The sequence below is a fragment of the Tyto alba genome, unplaced genomic scaffold, assembly GCF_018691265.1.
Source record: "Tyto alba isolate M040663 unplaced genomic scaffold, T.alba_DEE_v4.0 Super-Scaffold_23, whole genome shotgun sequence".
NCBI classification, from domain to species: Eukaryota; Metazoa; Chordata; class Aves; order Strigiformes; family Tytonidae; genus Tyto; species Tyto alba.
In genome coordinates, this window is record NW_024881297.1 from 28090328 (window position 1) to 28110282 (window position 19955).

The 19955-nt window shown below is 69.8% G+C and overlaps 3 protein-coding genes across 5 annotated transcripts; 2 read left to right on the forward strand and 1 right to left on the reverse strand.

Annotated features, from left to right (window-relative positions):
- Positions 1-579: 579 nt before the first annotated feature.
- Positions 580-11339, reverse strand: GDF11 (growth differentiation factor 11). Its single transcript, XM_042797035.1, has 3 exons — positions 10976-11339; positions 6831-7204; positions 580-6028 (listed from the first exon to the last, which is right to left on the reverse strand). The coding sequence occupies exons 1-3, from the start codon at positions 11325-11327 to the stop codon at positions 5648-5650; spliced, it is 1107 nt and encodes a 368-aa protein (XP_042652969.1). The 5' UTR covers positions 11328-11339; the 3' UTR covers positions 580-5647.
- A 1478-nt stretch (positions 11340-12817) lies between these two features.
- Positions 12818-15975, forward strand: INPP1 (inositol polyphosphate-1-phosphatase). 2 transcript variants are annotated; one of them, XM_042796909.1, is made up of 6 exons: positions 12818-12859; positions 13828-14035; positions 14125-14185; positions 14284-14499; positions 14604-14778; positions 14928-15975. In XM_042796909.1, the coding sequence occupies exons 2-6, from the start codon at positions 13835-13837 to the stop codon at positions 15421-15423; spliced, it is 1149 nt and encodes a 382-aa protein (XP_042652843.1). In that variant the 5' UTR covers positions 12818-12859; positions 13828-13834; the 3' UTR covers positions 15424-15975. The 2 variants fall into 2 exon arrangements, with proteins under 2 accessions (XP_042652843.1, XP_042652842.1); XM_042796908.1 differs by lacking the exon at positions 12818-12859 and having other exon boundaries at positions 13720-14035.
- A 492-nt stretch (positions 15976-16467) lies between these two features.
- Positions 16468-19859, forward strand: CD63 (CD63 molecule). 2 transcript variants are annotated; one of them, XM_042796911.1, is made up of 8 exons: positions 16468-16557; positions 16770-16843; positions 18428-18616; positions 18726-18800; positions 18914-19009; positions 19111-19254; positions 19360-19443; positions 19556-19859. In XM_042796911.1, the coding sequence occupies exons 2-8, from the start codon at positions 16778-16780 to the stop codon at positions 19619-19621; spliced, it is 720 nt and encodes a 239-aa protein (XP_042652845.1). In that variant the 5' UTR covers positions 16468-16557; positions 16770-16777; the 3' UTR covers positions 19622-19859. The 2 variants fall into 2 exon arrangements, with proteins under 2 accessions (XP_042652845.1, XP_042652846.1); XM_042796912.1 differs by having other exon boundaries at positions 16554-16604.
- The last annotated feature ends 96 nt before the right edge of the window (positions 19860-19955 follow it).

Sequence of the window (19955 nt, forward strand, 5' to 3'; positions counted from 1 at the left end):
CATCACCCAGACCTGGTGGTCCCGTGTTGGGCGTCTCCATCCCTGTCCCGTGTCCTCCGTCCCCTCCTTGGGGTCAATTCGCCCAGCTTTGCTCAGGTTGAGGGTGACTGGAATAAGATCTTGGGGTGCCAACCCCCCCCCCGGTGGGCACAGCCCCCCCCCACCCCCGTGCCCATTGCTGGTCCTTTTCCAGTGGGTTTGAGCCGATTTTGGGATGGTTGTGTGCTGCTGGGCTGGTTCTCAAGGTCTTGGTTCGGTGTTGGCAGCTCAAGCGCGAGGACAAGCGTGTTTGGGGGGGGGCTGGGTTGGGGGCGGGGGGGGGGGCTGTGGTTTGTCCCCAGCTGGGAGATAAACCCGGGAATGTCCTTGCTCCGGGCTGGGCACGGGGCATCGGGGCGGATTTCATCCCCTCTCATCCGCTTGTCCGTGGTGCGCGGCCAGCACCGGGAGCGTGGGAAAAATGAGAAGCATTAGGAAACATTTCCCGAGCTGGGGTGGCCGGATCAGGCCGGGAGCTCCCGGGGGATGAGGCTGGGGGGGGGGGGGAGGGCGGGGGGGGGTGGGCTGCTGTGACGCAGGGACCCGGCGTGCGAAGCTGAGCGAGCACACGAGAGGCCGAGGGCCCATCCCGGGATCGGGGCGTGGGGTGAAGACCCCGAGGAACAGCCGGGGCTGGGCTGCTCGGACCCTCTGAGCCCCCACCCGGCCCCGGGATCCGGTGCTGAGCCCGGGATCCGGTGTCAACCCTGGGATTTGGTGCCAACCCCAGGATCTGGTGCCAACCCTGGGATCTGGTTTCAACCCTGGGATTTGGTGCCAACCCCGGGATCCGGTGCCAACCCTGGGATCTGGTGTCAACCCCGGGATCCGGTGCCAACCCCGGGATCCGGTGCCAACCCTGGGATCTGGTGTCAATCCCGGGATCCGGTGCCAACCCTTGGATCTTGTGCCAACCCCAGGATCCAGTGCCAACCCTGGGATCTGGTGCCGGCGAGGGGCAGTGAGGCAGTGAGCGGAGCTCAGTAACCCAAGCAAAAGGCATTTGTCAGCAGTTTTCCCTTTTTTTTTTTTTTTTTTTTCTTTTTGGCTATATAAATTTTTTATTGTACAAAAAGTCTAAAAAAAAAAAACAACCAAGGACGGAACCGGGACAGAGCGGTGGTTATGATATCGTACACAGGAGACTAACGCGAGTTACAGACCAAATGTAATTTATACAACACAGAAGTAACTGGGACGCTCGTTAAGCTTTTCCTTTCCTGTAGCTCTTCCGAATCCGGTTTGTGACCGGGGAGCCGCGAGCCCCCCTGTCCCGTCCCCCCGCGCCGGGGGCACCTGCTCCCCCCGTTACACCGCCGGGTGCCAGCGCAGTCGCCGCGTGATAGTGGAGGTGGAGGGTGGCGTCGCCGAAACGAGCTTTGTAACGAGGCCGCGGTGTAACGAGGTGGTCGTGCCCGGTCCCCTCGGAGAGCTGGGCCAGGGGCTCGGCTGGGCCACGTGGACCCCCAGGCTGGTGTTGACGCCGGGGGGGGGGGACACGACACCTTCTCCAGACCCACCGATCCCCCCCTTGGGGCTGCCACAGCCTCCCCAAACCCAACACCCGCATCCTGCCGGGCTGGTGGGGCCGAAGCCCCCTCCTCCACGCCGGGGAGGGGGTTTCACGCCCCGATGCCACGGCACCGCGGTGGAGCCGGCAGCACCTTGGCATCTCCCCCCGGCAGCGAGGAAGACCCACCCCGGCACGGCCGGACCCACGCTCGTGCCCTCGGCCCCGGCTCGGCGGCGACCCCGTCCTCGTCTCTTCTTCAACCTTCCATAGTGCAAATGGTTCCCCAGCCCCCCCCCAGGCCGTCCCTCGCCTTTCACCGGGGACATTCGGCATCCCCGAGGCCGCGGCTCCCGGCACCTCGTGGGACGGCGGCGGCACGGGGGGGGGGGGGGTGTCACGGCACCGGCTGCGCTGGCCGGGGGTCCCGGCGCCCCGGCCGCGGTGCCAGCTGAGCCCCGGGCAGGCCGGGAGCCCTCGGTGCGGGATGGAGCTGAAAGCTCTGAACTCTTTGATTATTTCCTTTTTTTAAATATTTTTTTTTTTAATTATTTTTAAAATTTCTTTTTAGTTTTATTTTTTTTTTTGATGTTCAAGTGCTCTGTTTGGTCACGCGATTAAACCCCCTTTCCCCCCCCAGCCCCCCCTCCCACCCCACCGACCATCCATGGCCTTTTGGTCGTGCGATTTGGACCCGCCGCGTGCCCCCCCCACCCCCCTCCTCACAGGGCCCGTCCTGAGCCCCCCGCCCTGGCAGACGCGTCCCTGCCCCTCCCCGGACACCCCTGAACGACAGAACGAGGAACAAAACAACGAACAAACGAACAGAAAAATAACCTAAGACGTTACGCACAGGACCGATACACCGGGTAAATAATAATAATATACTGACGGGGCTGCCACCCCCTGCCCGCCCATGGACCGCCTGCGGGACCACTCAGCCCCGGGCACGGGTCCCAGTGCCCCCTGCTGCTGGGGGCTGTGGGACCAGTGCCCAGGGCTGGCTGACTGGTCCCAGTGCCCGGGGACTGACTGGTCCCAGTGCCCGGGGCAGCCCCATCCTTTCTTCTTCAGCGCCACCTGCCTGTAACCGGAGCCCTGCGGGGGCTTTCGGGGTGACGGGCTGCGGGTTTGGGGTGCTCCGTGGCTCCCCCGGTGCCCGGGGTGACCGGACCACCCCCCTCCCCGGTTATGGGCTGCGCACTGGGTTGGACCCCGCCGCGGCGGCCGCTGCCCCGGCACAGGGGGACGATGCCGGTGGGGGGACGATGCCCGCGGCGGGGGATCCCACCTGCCTCAGCTGCCCCCTTGTTCGAGGGTCTTAAAAACCAGGGGGGGAAGCGCCCCACCCGGGCACCTCCCACCCATCCCAGCTCCGCGTCACCGGGCGGGAAGCCCCCACCACCGCCCAGAGCCCGGTGGACCCCCCGCCCCGGGCAAGGGCCACGTGCCCCAAGCACAAGGTTGGTGGCCACGTCCTGAATTGGGGTCAGCAAGACCCCCCCCTGCTCCCCGCCAGACGGGGCTCCGGCACGGGGCGAGGGTTGGGGTGTGGGGGGCAGGTGGATCCCCGCCGGATCCCCGCTGGATCCCCGCCAGCCTGTGGCTCCCCTGACTCCAGAGCGGGATCCCGTGGCCGAGGTGGCTCCGGGACCTTTCTGGTTCCTTCCAAGTGGCTTCTGGCTTTTTCCCGGCACGTGGCTCCGCTCCCGGCCGAGCGGGACCCGCCCCGGTGCTGGCGGTGCCAGGACAGTGCTCCTCCGTGCCGGTGCGACCCTGGCCGTGGCCGGTGTGGTTTTCGGAGGGGGGATGATCCCTCATGATCCATGAGAGCCGGGTGGGAGAGAAATGGGGACCAGCAAAATATTTCCACGGGCAGCTTCGGCGGGACCGGCCCCTTTGGCATCACATGGGCACCGCTGGGCGGGGGGCACCGCAGGGGGACACAGGCCTTGTCCTCGGCTCAGCGGGGCGGGGGGGGTCTCCTCCAGCAGGGGATCCACCGGCTCCGCAGCGGGACCCGGTGCTGCCGGAGGACGCAGCCCCCTGAAAGGCACTGAATGGCAGGGAGAGGGGGTGCCTCGGCCCCCGGCCCCGGTTGCGGCTCTCGCTGGCTGCCGCCCGGCCAGGGAGGGGGATCGGCATCAGCATCGGCTGATGTATTGCGAGAGTTGGCAACGACCTGCCAGCACGGGGCCGTTTTGCTGCGGCGTGACCGCAGGCCAGTGTTTCGGGGCTGAGCTGTGCCCCCTGCCCGGCCCCGAGGACTCTGCTCCTCAAGGGACCCTGACTCGCCCCATCGCCATCCCCTGCCGTGAGCCGGAGCCCCAGGGTCCGCCCGGGGTGCCAGGACCCCCCGCGACACCACAGCGGGGCCACTATTGCCGGAGCCACCTGGCCAGTGGCATCGGTGCCGGTGCCGAGACCCCAGCGGTGTCGGGACCCCGGCGTGAGGGGCCCTAAGTGCTTCGGCGCCAGACGGGATGACCGGGGCTCGGCACGGCTGGGGTTCGGCACCGTCGGGGTTCGGCACTGCCAGGCATCCTCGCCCCAGGGCAGCCTCGTCCTTGTAAGCGCTTTGGGCTCGGCGGAGCCGGGGACAAGTGCTAAACATCCCGAGTGCCCCCGGCTCCCCGGTTCTGCCCCCGGCTCCTTCCCGACCCCGGCTGCCCGGCGTCGTCCCTAAGTGCTACACGGGGTGCAGACGTGCCGGGCTGGACATTCCCCGCATGGCCCCGGTGCTTCTGCCCTGCGGTGCCATGGGCGAGGAGGGATGGAGGCGCCACAACCAGCTGGAGCCGTCCGGCACCCTTGGGATAAGTGCTGGGGCCGGGGTTCGGGGGGCTCCCCCGTGCTTCCCCCCCGGTGCAGCATCGGCAGCCGGCTGGCGCCAGGGATGGCTCCCGGCCGGGACCCAGCGCGGCCCCGGTTGCATCACTCCAGCCACGGCATGAGCGGAGGGGAACCGCCGGAGCCGCCGCGGCGGCTGAACTCTTGAGAAAGCGGGAGCTGGTTCTCACGCGAAAATAATCCAAACGCCAAGGGCAGGGGGAGGCGAATCTGCCGCGTAAGCGGAATTTCTCCCCAGCCGGAGCCTCCATCCAATTCTGGCCGGTGCCGCCTCCGGATAACCCCAGGCCGCTGGCCGCCCTCCTTCCCGCCGGAGACCCCCCGAGCCGCCGGATCCGAAAGCGTCGGGCGGCAGCTCCGTTCCCCTCGAGCTGTCCGTGCCCAGGGATGCCGTGGGATGCTGGCGGTGCCGGCTGCCACCGGCTGGTCCCCGGGGGCCTCCGGGCTGAAGCAGCCCCTCTAGAGCCGTCCCCACCGTCGGGTCGTGGGTGCCAGGCCGGTGCCGGCGGCGTGAAGGGAAGGACCAGGGCAAGCGGGGGCTTCCCGCAGCAACGCGCCGGCCGGGAGGGTGATTAATAAATAAATAAATTAAAGAAGGGAGACGGTTTCCTCCCGGGCTGGAGCTGCTGCCGGCGCTCGCGTGGCCCAGCCGCCCCGGCGTGCCCGTCCCGGGGGTCCCGCTGCTGGATCCTGCCGTCCTCGCTCCCGCAGAGCGCCCAGAGCGGGGCTGCGACGACGGGGCCATCGGCTGCTCAGGGACCGGGGCCGCCCGCCCTTGGGTGTCACCTTGGCCGGGACGTCCCCATCCCCACGGCCGCTCCAGGAGCGCGGGGAGATGCCGGGTCTGCTCGGCCTCCTCCTCTCCCCATCGTGCTTGAGCCGGGGCCATCCGATGAAGAGCCGTGCCACCGTGCCGTGCCGTGCCGTGCCGCCGTGGGTGGGGGGTGGCGGCGCTGGGGGGTCCCGGCCGCCCCTTCCCTTCTCCGTCTGGTTGCTTTATTGCACAATGCATGTCGAAGCGCCGAGTTTGGTGCAGCGTCTCTCCGTGGGATTTGCTTCTCTCTCTCTCTCTCTCTCTCTTCCCCCAACACCCAAAGGAATTTTAACGCTTGTTCTTTGTATTTAAAAAAAAAATCAACCAGAAAAAAAAAATAATAATAAAAAAAAAAAAAAGAAAAACAGTGGAAGAAAAGAGGAGTTCGTTGGTGGAGGGGGGGCGCAGGTTGGAGGGGCAGCACCAGCCGGGCTCTAAGAGCATCCGCATCTGTCAACCACCATGCCCGGGATCTTGCCGTAGATGATCTGCTGTTTGTCGTTGAAGTAAAGCATGTTGATGGGGGACATCTTGGTGGGGGTGCAGCAGGGCCCCGCCGAGCCCCGGGGGTTGGCCTGCTGCACCAGGTGGGTGTGGGGGTACTTCTGCATGAACATGTACTCGCACTGCCCCGAGCAGTAGTTGGCTTTGTATCTCTTGGGGGCGATAATCCAGTCCCAGCCGAACGCCTCGAAGTCGACGGTGAGGGGGTAGCGGCAGCAGCGCGACTCGGTCGAGTGCTCGTCGCAGTCCAGCCCCAGGTTCCGCCGCGAGCGCTTGTTGTTCTCCAGCACCCGCAGCTCCATGAAGGGGTGCTGGGGGGAGAGGGGGGGGGCGGGGAAGGGGGGTGGGGGGGTGAGCCACACACACACACACACTGACCCACCACCCTCCCGGCCCCACCGGCCCCACTGGTCCCACCATCCCGGCTCCCCTGGTCCCGCACAGCCCCACAGGGCTGCCACCAACACCATGGGGAGGTGTCACCAACCCCCTGGAGCTGTCACCAACCCCTTGGAGCTGCCACCAAACCCTTGGAGCTGCCATCAGCCCCATGGAGGTGTCACCAACCCCATGGAGCTGCCACCAACCCCCTGCAGCGGCCACCAACCCCTTGGAACTGCCACCAAACCCTTGGAGCAGCCACCAGCCCCGCAGAAGTGTCATCAGCCCCACGGGGGATGTCACCAGCCCCACAGAGGTGTCACCAGCCCCCACGGGGGTGTCACCAGCCCCATGGAAGTGTCATCATACCCCACAGAGCTGTGGCCAGCCCCATGGGGCCATCACCAGCTCCATAGAGATGTGACTGGTCTTGTGGAGCTGTAGCTGGTCCCATGGAGCTGTCATCATCCCCACGGAGCTGTCACTGTCCCCATGGAGCTGTGAACACCCCCACAAGCTGTCACCACCCCCATGGAGCTGCACCCCCCCACCACCACCATACCCCCATCCCTGTTGCCCCCTCTTTACCCCCCAGTTGCCCAGGGATTGCTGGGACCCCCATGCCCGGCCAAGCACTGGGGCCACCGTGATGCCCCACAACCTCCGCGCAGCACCGGCCCCCCGGGGACCCTGGGGACCCGCCACCCCCACCCCCCCCCCCCAGTCACCTACCAGCCCTTCGGCCCCGGGTCCCAGCGAGGTGACGGCCAAATCGTTGCCGTTGGGGTCGAAGGCGTTGATCTCGATGCCCCAGTTGTTCTGCGGCTGCTTGAACCAGTTCTGCAGCACGTGCTTGAAGTCGATGCTCTGCCAGTGCCCGATGCGGGAGTTGAGGTCGATCTTGAGGGAGCGGATGCGGATGTGGCGGCTGCCTTCCTCCGTCACCGGCTTCAGGCGGAGGATCTGCAGGTAGACGGTGGAGGTGTGCTGCACGGGCCGCAGGTACACCCACAGCTGCGCCTTCACCACCTTGGTGAACATGATCTTGGGGCTGAAGTTGAAGAAGCAGCAATGGGGGTTGCCCTCGATCTGCACCACGGGGTCCGCTGTGGGAGGAAGGAGGCATCAGGGGCGGCCCCGGGACACCCCCCGCCTCCCCCTCCCCCCCCCCCCCCCCATCCTCCTCCTCCTCCTCCTCCATCGGGACGCAGGGTCAGGGCGAGCTCCTCCTCGGTCGTTAGGAGTTGAAGGTCGGGTCAGAGGCCGCCCCGGGGGTCATTGCCCCTCCATTCGCAATAAGGTCCCCGGCTGCCCCCTGACCCCGTGGCACCGGGGATTCATGATCCCCCGCGGGGGCTGCGGAGAGCGAGCCCCCCGCTCCATGGGGCTGGGCCGAGCGGGGCGGGGGGCTCTGGCCCCACAGCACCTGCTCCGGGGCAGCCGCTTCCCAACACAGCCCCGTCTCGGAGCCAGGAACACGCCGGGTCCCAGCGACATGGAAAAGCCCCGAGGAGGGTCCGTGGCACCAAGGCGGGTACCACCGGACCCCCCGCCAGCGGCCCGGCTGGCTCTGCAGCCCAGAGGACATCCCAGTCCCCCCCCCCATCTCCCCCCCTCCCTGGGCCTGTTTTGGGGGGGCAGCCCCACACCTCTGCCAGCCGGAGACGCTTCACCGGCGCGTCGTGCCCGCGGCGACGCTCTCGGCGATGCCGGTGGCAAGCGGCCACCGCAGGGACGGGGACACCAGCGGGACGACAACCCCCAGCATCCCTTGGATCCGGGGGTCCCCCCCCCACCATACCCCCGCGGCAGCACCCCGGGTGGAGCCGGCCCCGCGCCAGCCCTCCCTGCTCGGCAAACATCTGTGTCAAATTGAGCTGGGAATTTCGCCCCCCCCCCCCCCGCCCCCAACCCCGCAGCCCCCTCCCCCTGCCACGCACCGGTCAGGTTTAATAGCACCCAGCTGCAGCACGGGGCCATTTGCTGCGCGCGAGGCCTCCCCGAACACATGGGGGTCACGACACCGGCCGCAGCCCCGGGAATGCCATCCAGCCCCCCCGCCGCGCCGCACATAAACCAAAGTGACGGGGGCTGGGGGGCCGCGGGCGCGCCGGCCGCCCAAACCCCTCCCAGCAATTTGCTGCGCACAAGCCCCCGATTAAACCCGCGCTCCCCCGGGGGAGCGTTTCCCCCTGCACTGCCCGGCCCCTCGAAGCCACGCTGGGGCCGTCCCCCCGCCCCGGCTCCCAACTTGGGGTAAATTGAGCTCCCCCCCCCAGCCCCTTGGCTGTGCCACCCATCACCGGTGGGATGTCATCCCATCCTGGACTGGTGGCCGTTTTGAGGGGTCTCTGGGTCCCGTGGGGTCCCGGTGGGATGGCACAGAGGTGCCCGGTGGGTTTAGGGGGCGCGGTGCCGGTTTGCTCCGGGCTCTGCGGCGAGGGCAGCGCCGGTGGGGGTTGTTTTTGTAGGGTCTCCAGGTGCGAGCTGCCGGAGCGGGAGCCGCTGCAGGTCCCTGAAAACTGCCACCGAAGCCCCTCGCCGCAGCACCGCTGTCCCGGGCCGGGACTCAGCCTGGAATCCCAGGGGACACCGGGCACCCACGGCCCCGGGGGGCAAGGCAGAGGGGCCAGGGGGGCCGGGGGGGTGCGGGCATGGGGGCTGTGCCACGCTGGCTGCTCCTGGCACAGGGCTGCAGCGGTGCCAGGATGCTCGTCCCGTCGCTCTGGCAACGGGGGATAAAGGTTACCGGGACATCGGTCACAGCTGAGTATGTGCCGGGAGGGGGGCGGCCCCGACCCCCCCCCCCCCTCGCTCTTTGTTCCCACCAGGGCCCGGATTTGGGGCTCCCACCTCTGCCCCGTTAACCCCTCGCCTGCTGCAGGGGACCAGAGAACACACACACACCCCACACACACGCCCCCCCCCCCCCAGATCCAGGCACCCCCGGGCCCCCCCCCGAGGTGCCATGTGCCAGCGGTGGCTCTGCCACGTCCCCGTGTCACGTCCTGCTGACCTTGAGCAGCTCCGGTCCCGGCACAGGTGACCCCCCCTGGCCCCCAGCCCATGCCTGGCCCCCCCAGCCCCCCATTGCCCCTCATTAAGCTCCCTCCACCCGACGGGTCGCGGGGGGTCACGGGTAGCCCCTAAATGGGTTTAGGACCCAATTAACCTTCCCGGGTTCCTTCTGCAGTTAAAAATAACGGGGGGGTGGGGGGTGCTGGGGGTGGTGGCTTGGGATTAATGGGGGGGGGGGCAGCCGAGGGGAACCCGAGAGCTTTATGGCCCTGCTGCCTATAAAGCCCTTTCCCTCCTTCTGTTCAGGAACCATAAAACCCCACACAATTGCCACGGGGGGGGCAAGGAGGGAGGAAAAATCATAATAATAACGGAGCGGCCAGGACCGGGGCAGGCCGGACTCTGCGGCGCATCCGGCTGCGGGGCCGGGGCTGCGGGACCCCCCGAGCGGGGCCGTGCGGGGCCCGGCCGGCCGGGAGGAGGGGCTGCCCTCTGGTATTTATTTTGGGGGCCCCCGAGCTGTTAAGGGGCAGGAGGGGGGGCCGGGGGCAGCGAGCGTTAACGCGGCGCAGGGAGGAAAACCCCAGCGTGTTGTCAATTTTATGGGTAATAAAATTTCAAAGCCGCCCGAGTCTATTAATGCCTGGGAAGGAAATTCGTCGGGGGGCTGCGGGGGGGGGGGGGCAGCGCCTCACACTTCCCTCCCTTCCGCTCGCCCTTCGCACCCGGCCCCCCCCTCAGCCCCGCGCCCCGGAGGTCCCGCAGCCCCTGCGCCCCGGGGGTCCCGCAGCCGCGTCCTGCTGCTGGAGCAGGTGGAGCCGGGCTGGATACGCGGCACCTCGCTGGCACCGGGGAGGGGGGGAAACCGAGGCACGGAGAGGTGCAGGGTGCAGCCGCCCCCGCAGCCCCATCTGCTCGCCCCCCTCCTTGCCCACGGACGGACGGACAGAGCCCCTCACGGCGCAGCGAAGCCCCCGCGCCCCGTCCCCTCCCGGCCGTCCCACCGGGGACCCCTCGCAGCCCGCAGCCCCCCAGCATGTCCTGCCGTCACCCTGCTGTCACCCTGCCATCACCCCGCTGTCACCCTGCCATCGTCCCGCTGTCACCCCGCTGTCACCCTGCCACGTGCCGCGGCAGGAGGCGAGCGCTGGCACCCGCTGCCTGGCGGGGCCCTGGGGACCGGGAGGTCATCGTGCCGTCTGCCCCGTGGCCCCAGTCCCATCCCAGTGCTGGTGCTGGTGCTGCCCCAGTACCCAGTGACAGGGTCCCAGTGCCCGTGCCAGGTCCCAGTACCCAGCACCAGTGCTGGTGCTCAGGCTGGTGCCAGCGCTGGGTCCTGGTGCCTACTGCCAGTGCCACTACTCACTGGTGCCAGTGCCAAATCCTGGTCCCCAGCGCCAGGTCCTGGTCCCCAGCGCCCAGTCCCAGTCCCCACTGCCTGGTCCCAGCACCCACTACAAAGTCCCAGCACCCAGCAGCTGCTGCTCCCAGTCCCATCTCCCAGTTCCCGGTGCCCCGTACTGGCTGCCGGCCGGGCTGTCCTGTCCCCGTGTCCCCGCGAAGCGCGGTGCATCCCCCCAGGACCGGGGTGGGGTGGGGGGTGTCAGGGAGGGCTGCAGGCCGGATCAAGGAGCCTCGGGGACCCCCCTGAGGGGTGCTGAGGGGAAGCAAGGCGGGGGGGGGGGGGGATGTGAGGGTGGGGGACACCCCGAGGGGTGTCTGTCGCCGCACGGGGCGCGGGATGGGGGTGAAGCGAGGAAGGAGGGAAAGAGGGGAGCCGGGGGGTGGGGGGGAGGAGGAGGGGGGGTCCGCCGGCGAAGTTTGCAGCGGCGGCGGGGCGGAACAAAGGCGGCACTGACTTTCCTGGGCCATGCTGATGACGGTCTCGGTGGTGGCGTGGTACTCGTCCTCCTCCAGGTACTCGTCGTGCTGCAGCGAGTCCCCCTGGAAGTCGTGGAGGTCGAGGAGCTGCTGGAGCGGCGGGGCCTTGGGCAGCAGCTGCTTCACCACCTCCCGGGTGATGTTGGGCGCTTCCTTCAGCCGCAGCTTGCTCAGGATCTGGGACTTGATGCTCTCCAGCCGCAGCTCCTTGCTGTGCCGCCGCCAGAGACACACGGGGCAGGCGGGCTCGGAGGCGGGGGGCTGCGCTTCTAACCCCCCCCCAGCCGCCAGCACCGCCAGCGCCAGCAAGGACAGCAACACCGGGGCCATGCCGGGGGGAAAAAAAAAAAAAGATTTAAAAAAAAATAAAAATAAAATAAAAATAAAAACAAACCAAACAACAAACGGGGAATAAATAAAAAAAAAAAAAAACAACAAACAAAACAAACAAACAAACAAACAACAACAACAAAAAAAAAAAACAAACCACAACAACCCCCCAAAAAAAATCAAAAAACACCTTTCCCCGCCGGGGCCGCCGCCCCCCCCCGCCGCGCTTCCACCGCAACGCGCAAGGGGCGCGGAACGGGGGGAAGGCGGTAACGGTGGCGGGGGCGGGGAAGCGGGGGGCGGTGAGGGACCGGGGGGGGGGTGGAGGGGGGGGGGGGGAAAGAAAAAAAGCGGCGGTAGCGGCGGCCCCGGGGTTTTATACCCCAAGAGAAGTGTGTCGTCAGCGGCCTTGATTGGCTGCGGGCGCACAAAAGAGGTTTCTGGCAGGGGCTTGGCACCAGCCGTCGCCGGCCCCCCGAGCACCGGGAACGGCCCCGCCGCCGCCGCATGCTGCCCGGCTCGCTCCGAGCCCCCCCCCGCCGCTCCGGTCGTGGCGGGGGCGGCGCGGCGGGACCCAACTCCCGGCCCGGTCGGTGCCTCCGCCCGGCCCCGCCGCACTTGCCGGGAGTTGGGTCCCGCCGCGCCGCCGCCGTGGACCGGGGATGCGCGTCCCGGTGCCTCCATCCCCTGCCCCCCCTAGCAGCCCCCGCTCCGCTCCCCGTCCCCTCCCGGGCCGCGTCCTCAACGGTTCCGCTTCCCCGGTCCCCGTCCCGGTCCGTGTCCTCAACCGCCCCCAGAGGAGTCCCCGGACACCCCCCCCCCGCTCGTCGTGTGTGTGTGTCCCCCCCCTTAACGCTCCCGGTGCCGACCCCATCAGAACCATGGAGAGGGCAGGAGCGACCGGGGCTGCACCGGCACCGGCGGGGGGGGGGGGGCCCGGCCCGCTCCCACCGTGGGGAGACCCGAGCTGGAGGGGGGGATGTCCCGGTACAGCGGGGCAGGGGAGGCGGGGGGGAGCGGTCCCGTTACACACACACACACGCCCACCCCCCCCCCCCCTCCGGTGCGCGGTGGGAAAGTGGCGCCACCGCATCCCGCCAGGGGGCGCCGCGTCGCCGCTCCGGAGCGGGCGCGTCCACACCGGAGCCGCGAAAAAAACGGAGCGAGACGCAGCGCCGGGATGAGAGCGCCACCGCGCGGCGTGGGGGGGGGGGGGGGGGGGGGCGGAGGTGGGGAGGGGAGGAGCGGGACACCCCCCCCCCCGTTACACCCCCCCCCCCGTTACACACATACACCCCCCCGCCAGGTCCAGCTCCGGCGGTTCCCCCCGCCGTGATGGCGTCACCGCTCCCCGGTGTCACCCCGGGAGGCGAGAAGCGGGGGAACCCCGACACCGGATTGGGGGGGGGGGGGGGTGTCCCCCTCCCTGCACGCCGGGCTGCGGCGCCGAGGGGGTTAAGGCGGCGTGACGTGTCCCGCCAGGCCCCGCCCCCTGGCCCGCCCCTCAGGAGCTGTCAGCGGCCCCGGCCCCGGTAACGGCAACGCGGGGGGGGGGGGCGCGGGTCCCGCGGGGCCCCCGAGGGATGTCCCAGGGGGTGGGGACCCCTCCACGGGGGGAGGGGGGAACCGGGGAGGGCAACATCCCCCCGCGTGGGGCGGCCCGGGGGTGGGGGGTTCCCCCCGCGTGACGCGGCCCGGGACGTGGCGGCGGGGGACGCGCTGCCTGGGGGGGGCCGCGGGGTCCTTCCCCCCCACCCCAGCCCTGGCTGCTTCCTCCTCCACGCGGGACAGACATCCCCCCCCCACGCGGGGACCCCGCAGTGGGGCCACATCCTTGGCTGGGCGCTGCCCCATGTCCACGTCTCCCTGTCCCCACATCCCCATGTCCCAGTGTCTCTGTGTCCCCCTGTCCCCATGTCCCTGTGTCCCCACATCCCCCCGTCCCCACATCCATGTCCCCACATACCCCTGTCCCCCATGTCCCCACATCCCCATGTCCCTGTGTCCCCCTGTCCCCATGTCCCCACATCCCCCTGTCCCAATGTCCCTGTGTCCCCACATCTCCACTTTCCCATGTCCCCAAGTCCCCATGTCCCTGTGTCCCTGTGTCCCTGTGTCCCCATGTCCCCTTGTCCCCGTGTCCCCACATCCCCACATCCCCATGTCCCCACATCTCCACATCCCTGTGTCCGCGTGTCCCCATGTCCCCACATCCCTCTGTCCCCTTGTCCCTGTGTCCCCACATCCCCCTGTCCCCACGTCCCTGTGTCCCCGTGTCCCCATGTCCCCCTGTCCCCACATCCCCACGTCCCCACATCCACGTCCCCACCTCCGGGCTGTGGTCTCTGGCAGCCGAATGGGACAATTTTAGCCGGGTCCCCACCCTGGGGCCAGCGCCAGGCAGGACGCAGCCCTGCCCGCTGCCCGCACCCCGCAATCACGGGCAGAGCGCGTGGGGCCAGGGGGTGGCCGCCCCCCCCTGAGGACCGCGGCCCCCCAGCCCCGCCATGGGGGTGCTGCAGGCGCTGGTGGGTGCCTCGGAGAAGGCGGCGGACATCGCCCGGCTGTGCCGCCGCGAGGAGCCCCTCTTCCAGCTCCTGGTGGCCGAGAAATCGGGGGCCGACAGGAACAGGAGGTTCCCCCAGGACTTCAAGACGCTGGCGGACGTCCTCATCCAGGAGGTCGTCAAGCATGACCTGGGCAAGGAGGTAGGGGACAGGCTGGGGGGTGGGGGGGTGTCCCCGCGGTGCCCCCGTGTCCCCCCTGCCCTGTGGCTGAGCCGCGCCGTCCCCCCCAGTTCCCCGAGCTGCAGGGCCACATCCACGGTGAGGAGTCCAACGAGTTCAGGAATGGGCAAGGTGAGTCCCGGGGGGAGCGGTGGTGGAAAGGAGGGTGGGGGTGTCGCCTGTGTCCCCCCCCCCCCCCCAACTTCACGCTGAGGCCGGGGTGCTGGCAGGGGAGACGGTGGCGGTGCGGGTGTGCGCCACGCCGGGGGACACCGCGGCCCTGCTGCGCTCCGTGCTGGAGCCCGAGCGGGCGGCCGCCGAGCTGCTGGCAGCCGCCGTGCACCGGGACGTGGCACCGGGGGACGTGGCACCGGGGGACGCGGCGCTGGCCGGCGTGGAGCTCAGCATCCCCCCTGGGGACCTGGCCGTCTGGATAGACCCCATCGGTGAGGGGGTGCCTGGAGAGGGACAGGTGGGAACCCCCCCCCCCCGCTGCTCCTCGTCATCCACAGCCGCGGCTGAGCCCCGGTGATTTTGGTTGCACCCCCAGATGCCACCAACGAGTACATCAGCGGGCGCGAGGACGTGGCCCCCATCGACGGCATCGCCCCGGGGGGGCTGCGCTCGGCGCTGGTGCTCATCGGGGCCTACAACCGGCACACGGGCTGCCCGGTGCTGGGGGTCATCAACGAGCCCTTCTTCCGCCGGGACCCCCTGACCCGCAGGTACCGGCACGGCGGGGAGCACCGGGGGGGGGGGGGTGGGGACGACACCCACACACACAGCCAGATCGGGACCCCCAGAGAGCCGGAGGGACCCTGTGATGGAGGAAGAGGGGGGGGGGGGTCCGCACTCAGTGTCCCCGTCCCCACAGGTGGCAGGGGAGGTACCACTGGGGCGTCGCGTACGGGGACACGCGGCTGTGCTCGCTGAGCCCCCCGCCGCTGCGCCCCGCACCCCCCCGCGTGGTGCTGAGCCGGGCGGAGGGGGAGGCGGTGCGGGCGGCCCTGGGCCCCCCCTGCGGTAACGGCCCGCGCTTCGCCGCCGGTGCCGGCTACAAAATGCTCTGCGTCATCCTGGGGCTGGCGGATGCCTACGTCCTCTCCGAGGGCAGCACCTTCGCCTGGGACGCCTGCGCCCCCCACGCCATCCTGCGTGCCCTGGGGGGGGGCACGGTGGCCCTGGCGGGGGCCCTGAGGGCACGGCGAGAGGGTGACACCGGGCCCCCCCCCGAGCTGGTGTACAACTGCCCGGTGGAGGGGGCGGCGGGGGCCGAGCGGTGGGCAAACCGGGGTGGGCTGGTGGCCTACGTGCACCCCCAGCACCTGGAGGCCGTGCTGGCCGCGCTGGCCACCGTGCCGGGGCTCTGAGCCCACGGCGGCTGGGACCCCGGGGTGCAGGGTGTGGGGTGATTGGGATCCTGGGGTGCAGGTTATAGGGTGACTGGGACCCTGGGTGAAGGGTATGGGGCGGGTGGGATCCTGGGGTGCAGGTTATAGGGTGACTGGGACCCGGGGTGAAGTGTACAGGGCGGGTGGGACCCTGGGGTGCAGGGTGTGGGGTGATTGGGATCCTGGGGTGCAGGGTACGGGGTGACCAGGACCCTGGGGTGCAGGGTGTGGGGTGATTGGGATCCTGGGGTGCAGGGTACGGGGTGACCAGGACCCTGGGGTGCAGGGTGTGGGGTGATTGGGATCCTGGGGTGCAAGGTACGGGGTGACCAGGACCCTGGGGTGCAGGGTGTGGGGTGATTGGGATCCTGGGGTGCAGGGTGTGGGGTGACCGGGACCCTGGGTGAAGGGTGTGGGGTGGTGGGACCCCAGTGTGCAGGGTATGGGGTGACAGGGACCAAGAGTCACAGGGTGTCCGGGACGCTGGGGTGCAGAGTATGGGGTGGGTGGGACCCCAGGGTGCAGGGTACGGGGTGACTGGGACCCCGGGGTGCAGGGTACGGGGTGGGTGGGATCCCGGGGTGCAGGGTATGGGGTGACTGGGACCCCGGGGTGCAGGGTACGGGGTGGGTGGGATCCTGGGGTGCAGGGTATGGGGTGACTGGGACCCCGGGGTGCAGGGTACGGGGTGGGTGGGATCCCGGGGTGCAGGGTATGGGGTGACTGGGACCCCGGGGTGCAGGGTATGGGGTGGGTGGGATCCCGGGGTGCAGGGTACGGGTGGGACCAAGGATGGCGGGACCCCGGGGCGCAGGGTCACCAGGCTGTGGGGTGGCTGGGACACCCCCCCCCACCCGGGGTGCGGGACGGGGGGGGGGGGGGGGGGTGAGCGCTCTGGGCCCTGGAGACCCCCCATGTCCGCCCCCATTAAAGCGTCCCTCGCACCCGCGTGTCTGTGCTGCCGCGGGGGGTGGGGGGGAGGGACGGGGCGACGCGGGGCGGGACCCACGCGGGGCGGTGGCGGGGGCCGGGGCGGGCCCGGGGCGGGCCCGGGGTTGACTCGCCCCGGCCCCATCACATGATCGCGGAGCGGGCGGCGGAGCGGCGGAGCCGGTGAGCGGGCACGGGGCCACCGGGAGCACCGGGAGCACCGGGAGCGGGTGGGGAGCACACCGGGAGCGGGGCCGGGTCCAGGACGGTGGGAGCGGGGAGGGCGGGGGGGCTGGGACCGGGACTGGTACCGGGACCGGGACCGGGCCAGGCGTGGATCGGGGCCGGTACCGGTGCTGGTGCCGGTACCGGGGCTGAGGCGGCGGCTCCCGCAGGACGGGCCATGGCGGTCGAGGGTGGGATGAAATGTGTGAAGTTCCTGGTTTTCGTCTTCAACTTCATCTTCTGGGTGAGTGGGGACCGGGGGAGGCACCGGGGAGGGGGGCACCGGGACCGGCAGTCCGGCCTTTCCCCCGCTGGGGACGAGCCCGCCCCAGCCCCGTGGCTGGCAGCAGTCACCCACCCCCCCCCGCCGTGTTTCCCCCCCCCGCTGACGTCATCATCCCCCCCCAATACAGCCCCGTTGACACCCGCCGGCCCCTACCTTGCAGACCCTGAGTTGGGGGCTGTGGGGAGTGCGGGGGGGGGGGGGGCCCTGCTGCCCGGGGGGGGGGGGGCTGCAATGGGGGGGGTGGGGGGTGTGTGTGGTGGGGGGGCAGCAGGGGGTAGGCTGCCCACTCTGGGAGAAGCCTGGCACCGGGCAGCGGTGCGACCACACGCCGCCCATCAGTAGGTTCCAGGGGTAACGAGGCTGGGCTGGGCGAGCCTGGCACACCCCGGCCCTGGGAAAGCCAGCCCCGGGGTCAGGGTGGGGACCCCACGGGTGGCCGGGGCCCCCCCCCCCGTGTCCCCCGGCTCCAGGGTCCCCGTGTGGGGCAGGGCACGGGTTTGGGGAAGTCGGGGTGAGGAAAGAGGCGCGAGGAGCCCAACGGCCGTAGCGGGGTGCGGGGGAGTGGGGGGGGGGGGGGGCGGAACGGATGGACACACAACACAGCGGGGGGGTGGGGGGGGGCAGGCGCCTTTCCGGCCGTCATCCTGTCCCCCCCCACACACAGGGAGTGACTCGTCCCAGTCCCCACCCTGATCCTGCCGGGCTGAGTCACCCCTGGGGGGCCCGGGGGGGGAGACACACACACATGACGGGGACACCGGCGCCAGCCCCCCCCTCTGCCCCCCCCAGGAGTGTTTGTGCAGCAGGCGGCCGGGCCGGACTCTGTTTACCCACACCCAGCGAGCAAACAGGGCCAGCGGCACCGGGGGGCGGGGGGGGGGTGTCCCCCCCACTCCCACGGGGAAACTGAGGCCGGGGAGGGGGGGGGGGGGGAGTGGGGGGGTGTGCCACCCGTGGGGGGGTGGGGGTGTGTGTGTGCCGGAGACGGGATTGTCCCAGCACTGGGAAGAGCCGTGGGTGTCCTGGCTCCCGTGGGAGTGGGGCTGCTGGTGCCCACCGGGACAATGTGTGTGTGTGTGTGTGTGGTGGGGGCCCCCCACTCAGCCCGTGGGCCCCCCCCCCACCCCGGGGCGGGGGGCTGGCGCCGGGTCCCCCCTCCGAGGCCTCTCGCCGTGGCCGGAAGGCCGAACTTCCCGGCGTTCCTGCGGCCGCCAGCCCGGCCCCCCCCCCCCCTCACCGCAGCCAGGGAGTGTCCCGCCGTGGGACAAGACCAGGGCCCCCCCCTCCCACCACCGAGCCCCCGCCATCGGGACATCGCTGTGCTGAGTGGGGTGGGGGGTGGGGGGGTCCAAGAACACCCCCCACCCCCCCCCCCCAATCACCCCTACAAAGGGGATCCCCAATTCGCAGCCAAACCCCAGCGTCCCTCACCGCCCGTCCCCACCCCCCCTGCCCTGTTCCTGGTGAGCTGCAGGTGATCCCCCCACACACCCCGCCGGCTCTGGGGGTGCACCCCAATTCCCTGTGCCCCCCCCCCGCCAGGTATGCGGCGTGGCCCTCATCGCCATCGGCATCTACGCCCAAGTGGCCCTGGATAAGGCGCTGGTGGTCAGCGCCGCCTCCGCCTCCAGCTCCCCCGTCGCCATCCTGGTGCTGGGCGTCATCATCTTCTTCATCTCCTTCTTCGGCTGCTGCGGCGCCTGGAAGGAGAGCTACTGCATGGTCACCACGGTGAGCACCCTGACCCCCACCTGAACAACACCCCCCCCCCCCCCCCCAACACACACCCCCTGACCCCCACCCTGTTTTTCTCCTTCCCCCCCCCCCCCCCCCGCCGCAGTTCGCCATCCTGCTCAGCATCATCTTCTTGGTGGAGATCGCCGCCGCCATCGCCGGATACGTCTTCAAGGACAAGGTGGGGACACGTGGGGAGGGGGCGTGGAGTGGCTGGGGGTGCTGTGGACCACCCCACCCTACCCCCTCAATGCCTCTCCCTGACCTGACACCGCCCCCCCCCCCCCTCCCCAGGTGCGTTCGGTGCTGGAGGAGGGGCTGTGGGACGCGATGCGCAAGTACGGGGAGGACCAGCCCTTGACAGAGGCGATGGACGAGCTCCAGAGGGATGTGAGTGACTTGGGGGGGGGGGGGGTGGGTTGGGCATGAAGGGCTCGGCCCCCCCCGGACCCCCTGGGGTCATCCTGTTCCCCCCTCCCACACCCCACCAGTTTGCTTGCTGCGGAGCTAACAACTACACAGACTGGGCCACCATCGAGCGGTTCAGGGTCAACAACACGGTGCCGCGGTCCTGCTGCCGCGTCAACACCACCTCCTGCAACGTCCGCCCCAGCCCCGCCACTGTCTACGAGAAGGTGAGACACTCCACCCCCCCACCCCACCCCCCCCCAACCCTGTGTCCCCCCCCACGCCATGCCCTGGGGGTCTGGCCACCCCCTGACCTCTCCCTGCGCCCCCAGGGCTGCCTCCAAAGCATCGAAGCCTGGATGAAGAAGAACATCCTCATCGTGGCCGCGGTCGCGCTGGGCATCGCCTTCTTTGAGGTAGGACTTGGGGCTGAGCCCCCCACTGTGTGGGGCTGAGCGCCCCCCCCCCCCCCCGCCCATATGGGGCCCCACAGGATGGGGGTCACCCCACTCCCCTCTCTCCTTCCAGATTTTGGGCATCATCTTCGCTTGTTGCCTGATGAAGGGCATCCGCAGCGGCTACGAGGTTATGTAGCCCCCCCACGGGCACCGTGGCCCCCCCCCCAACTCTCGCTGCCCCCCACCTGGGGGGGCCCAGGGGGCTTCCCCCACTTGCTTGCCCCCCACGAGCTGCACTGGGGCAGGGCCCCCCACGTGCCAAACCCTGCCCGGGGGTGGGTCGCTGCCCTTGGACCCCTCCCCAAGTGCCAGCGGGGGGTCGGGGCGAGGGGGGGGTCCCCAGGTTTGGGAATAAAAAGAAAAGCTTCTGTAGAGCTGCGTGTCCCCCTGCGCCCGCTGGGGGCCCAGTCCTGTGACTGGGACGTCCCGACTGGGAAGGGACTGGGGCCCACTGGGAGCAATGGTGATGC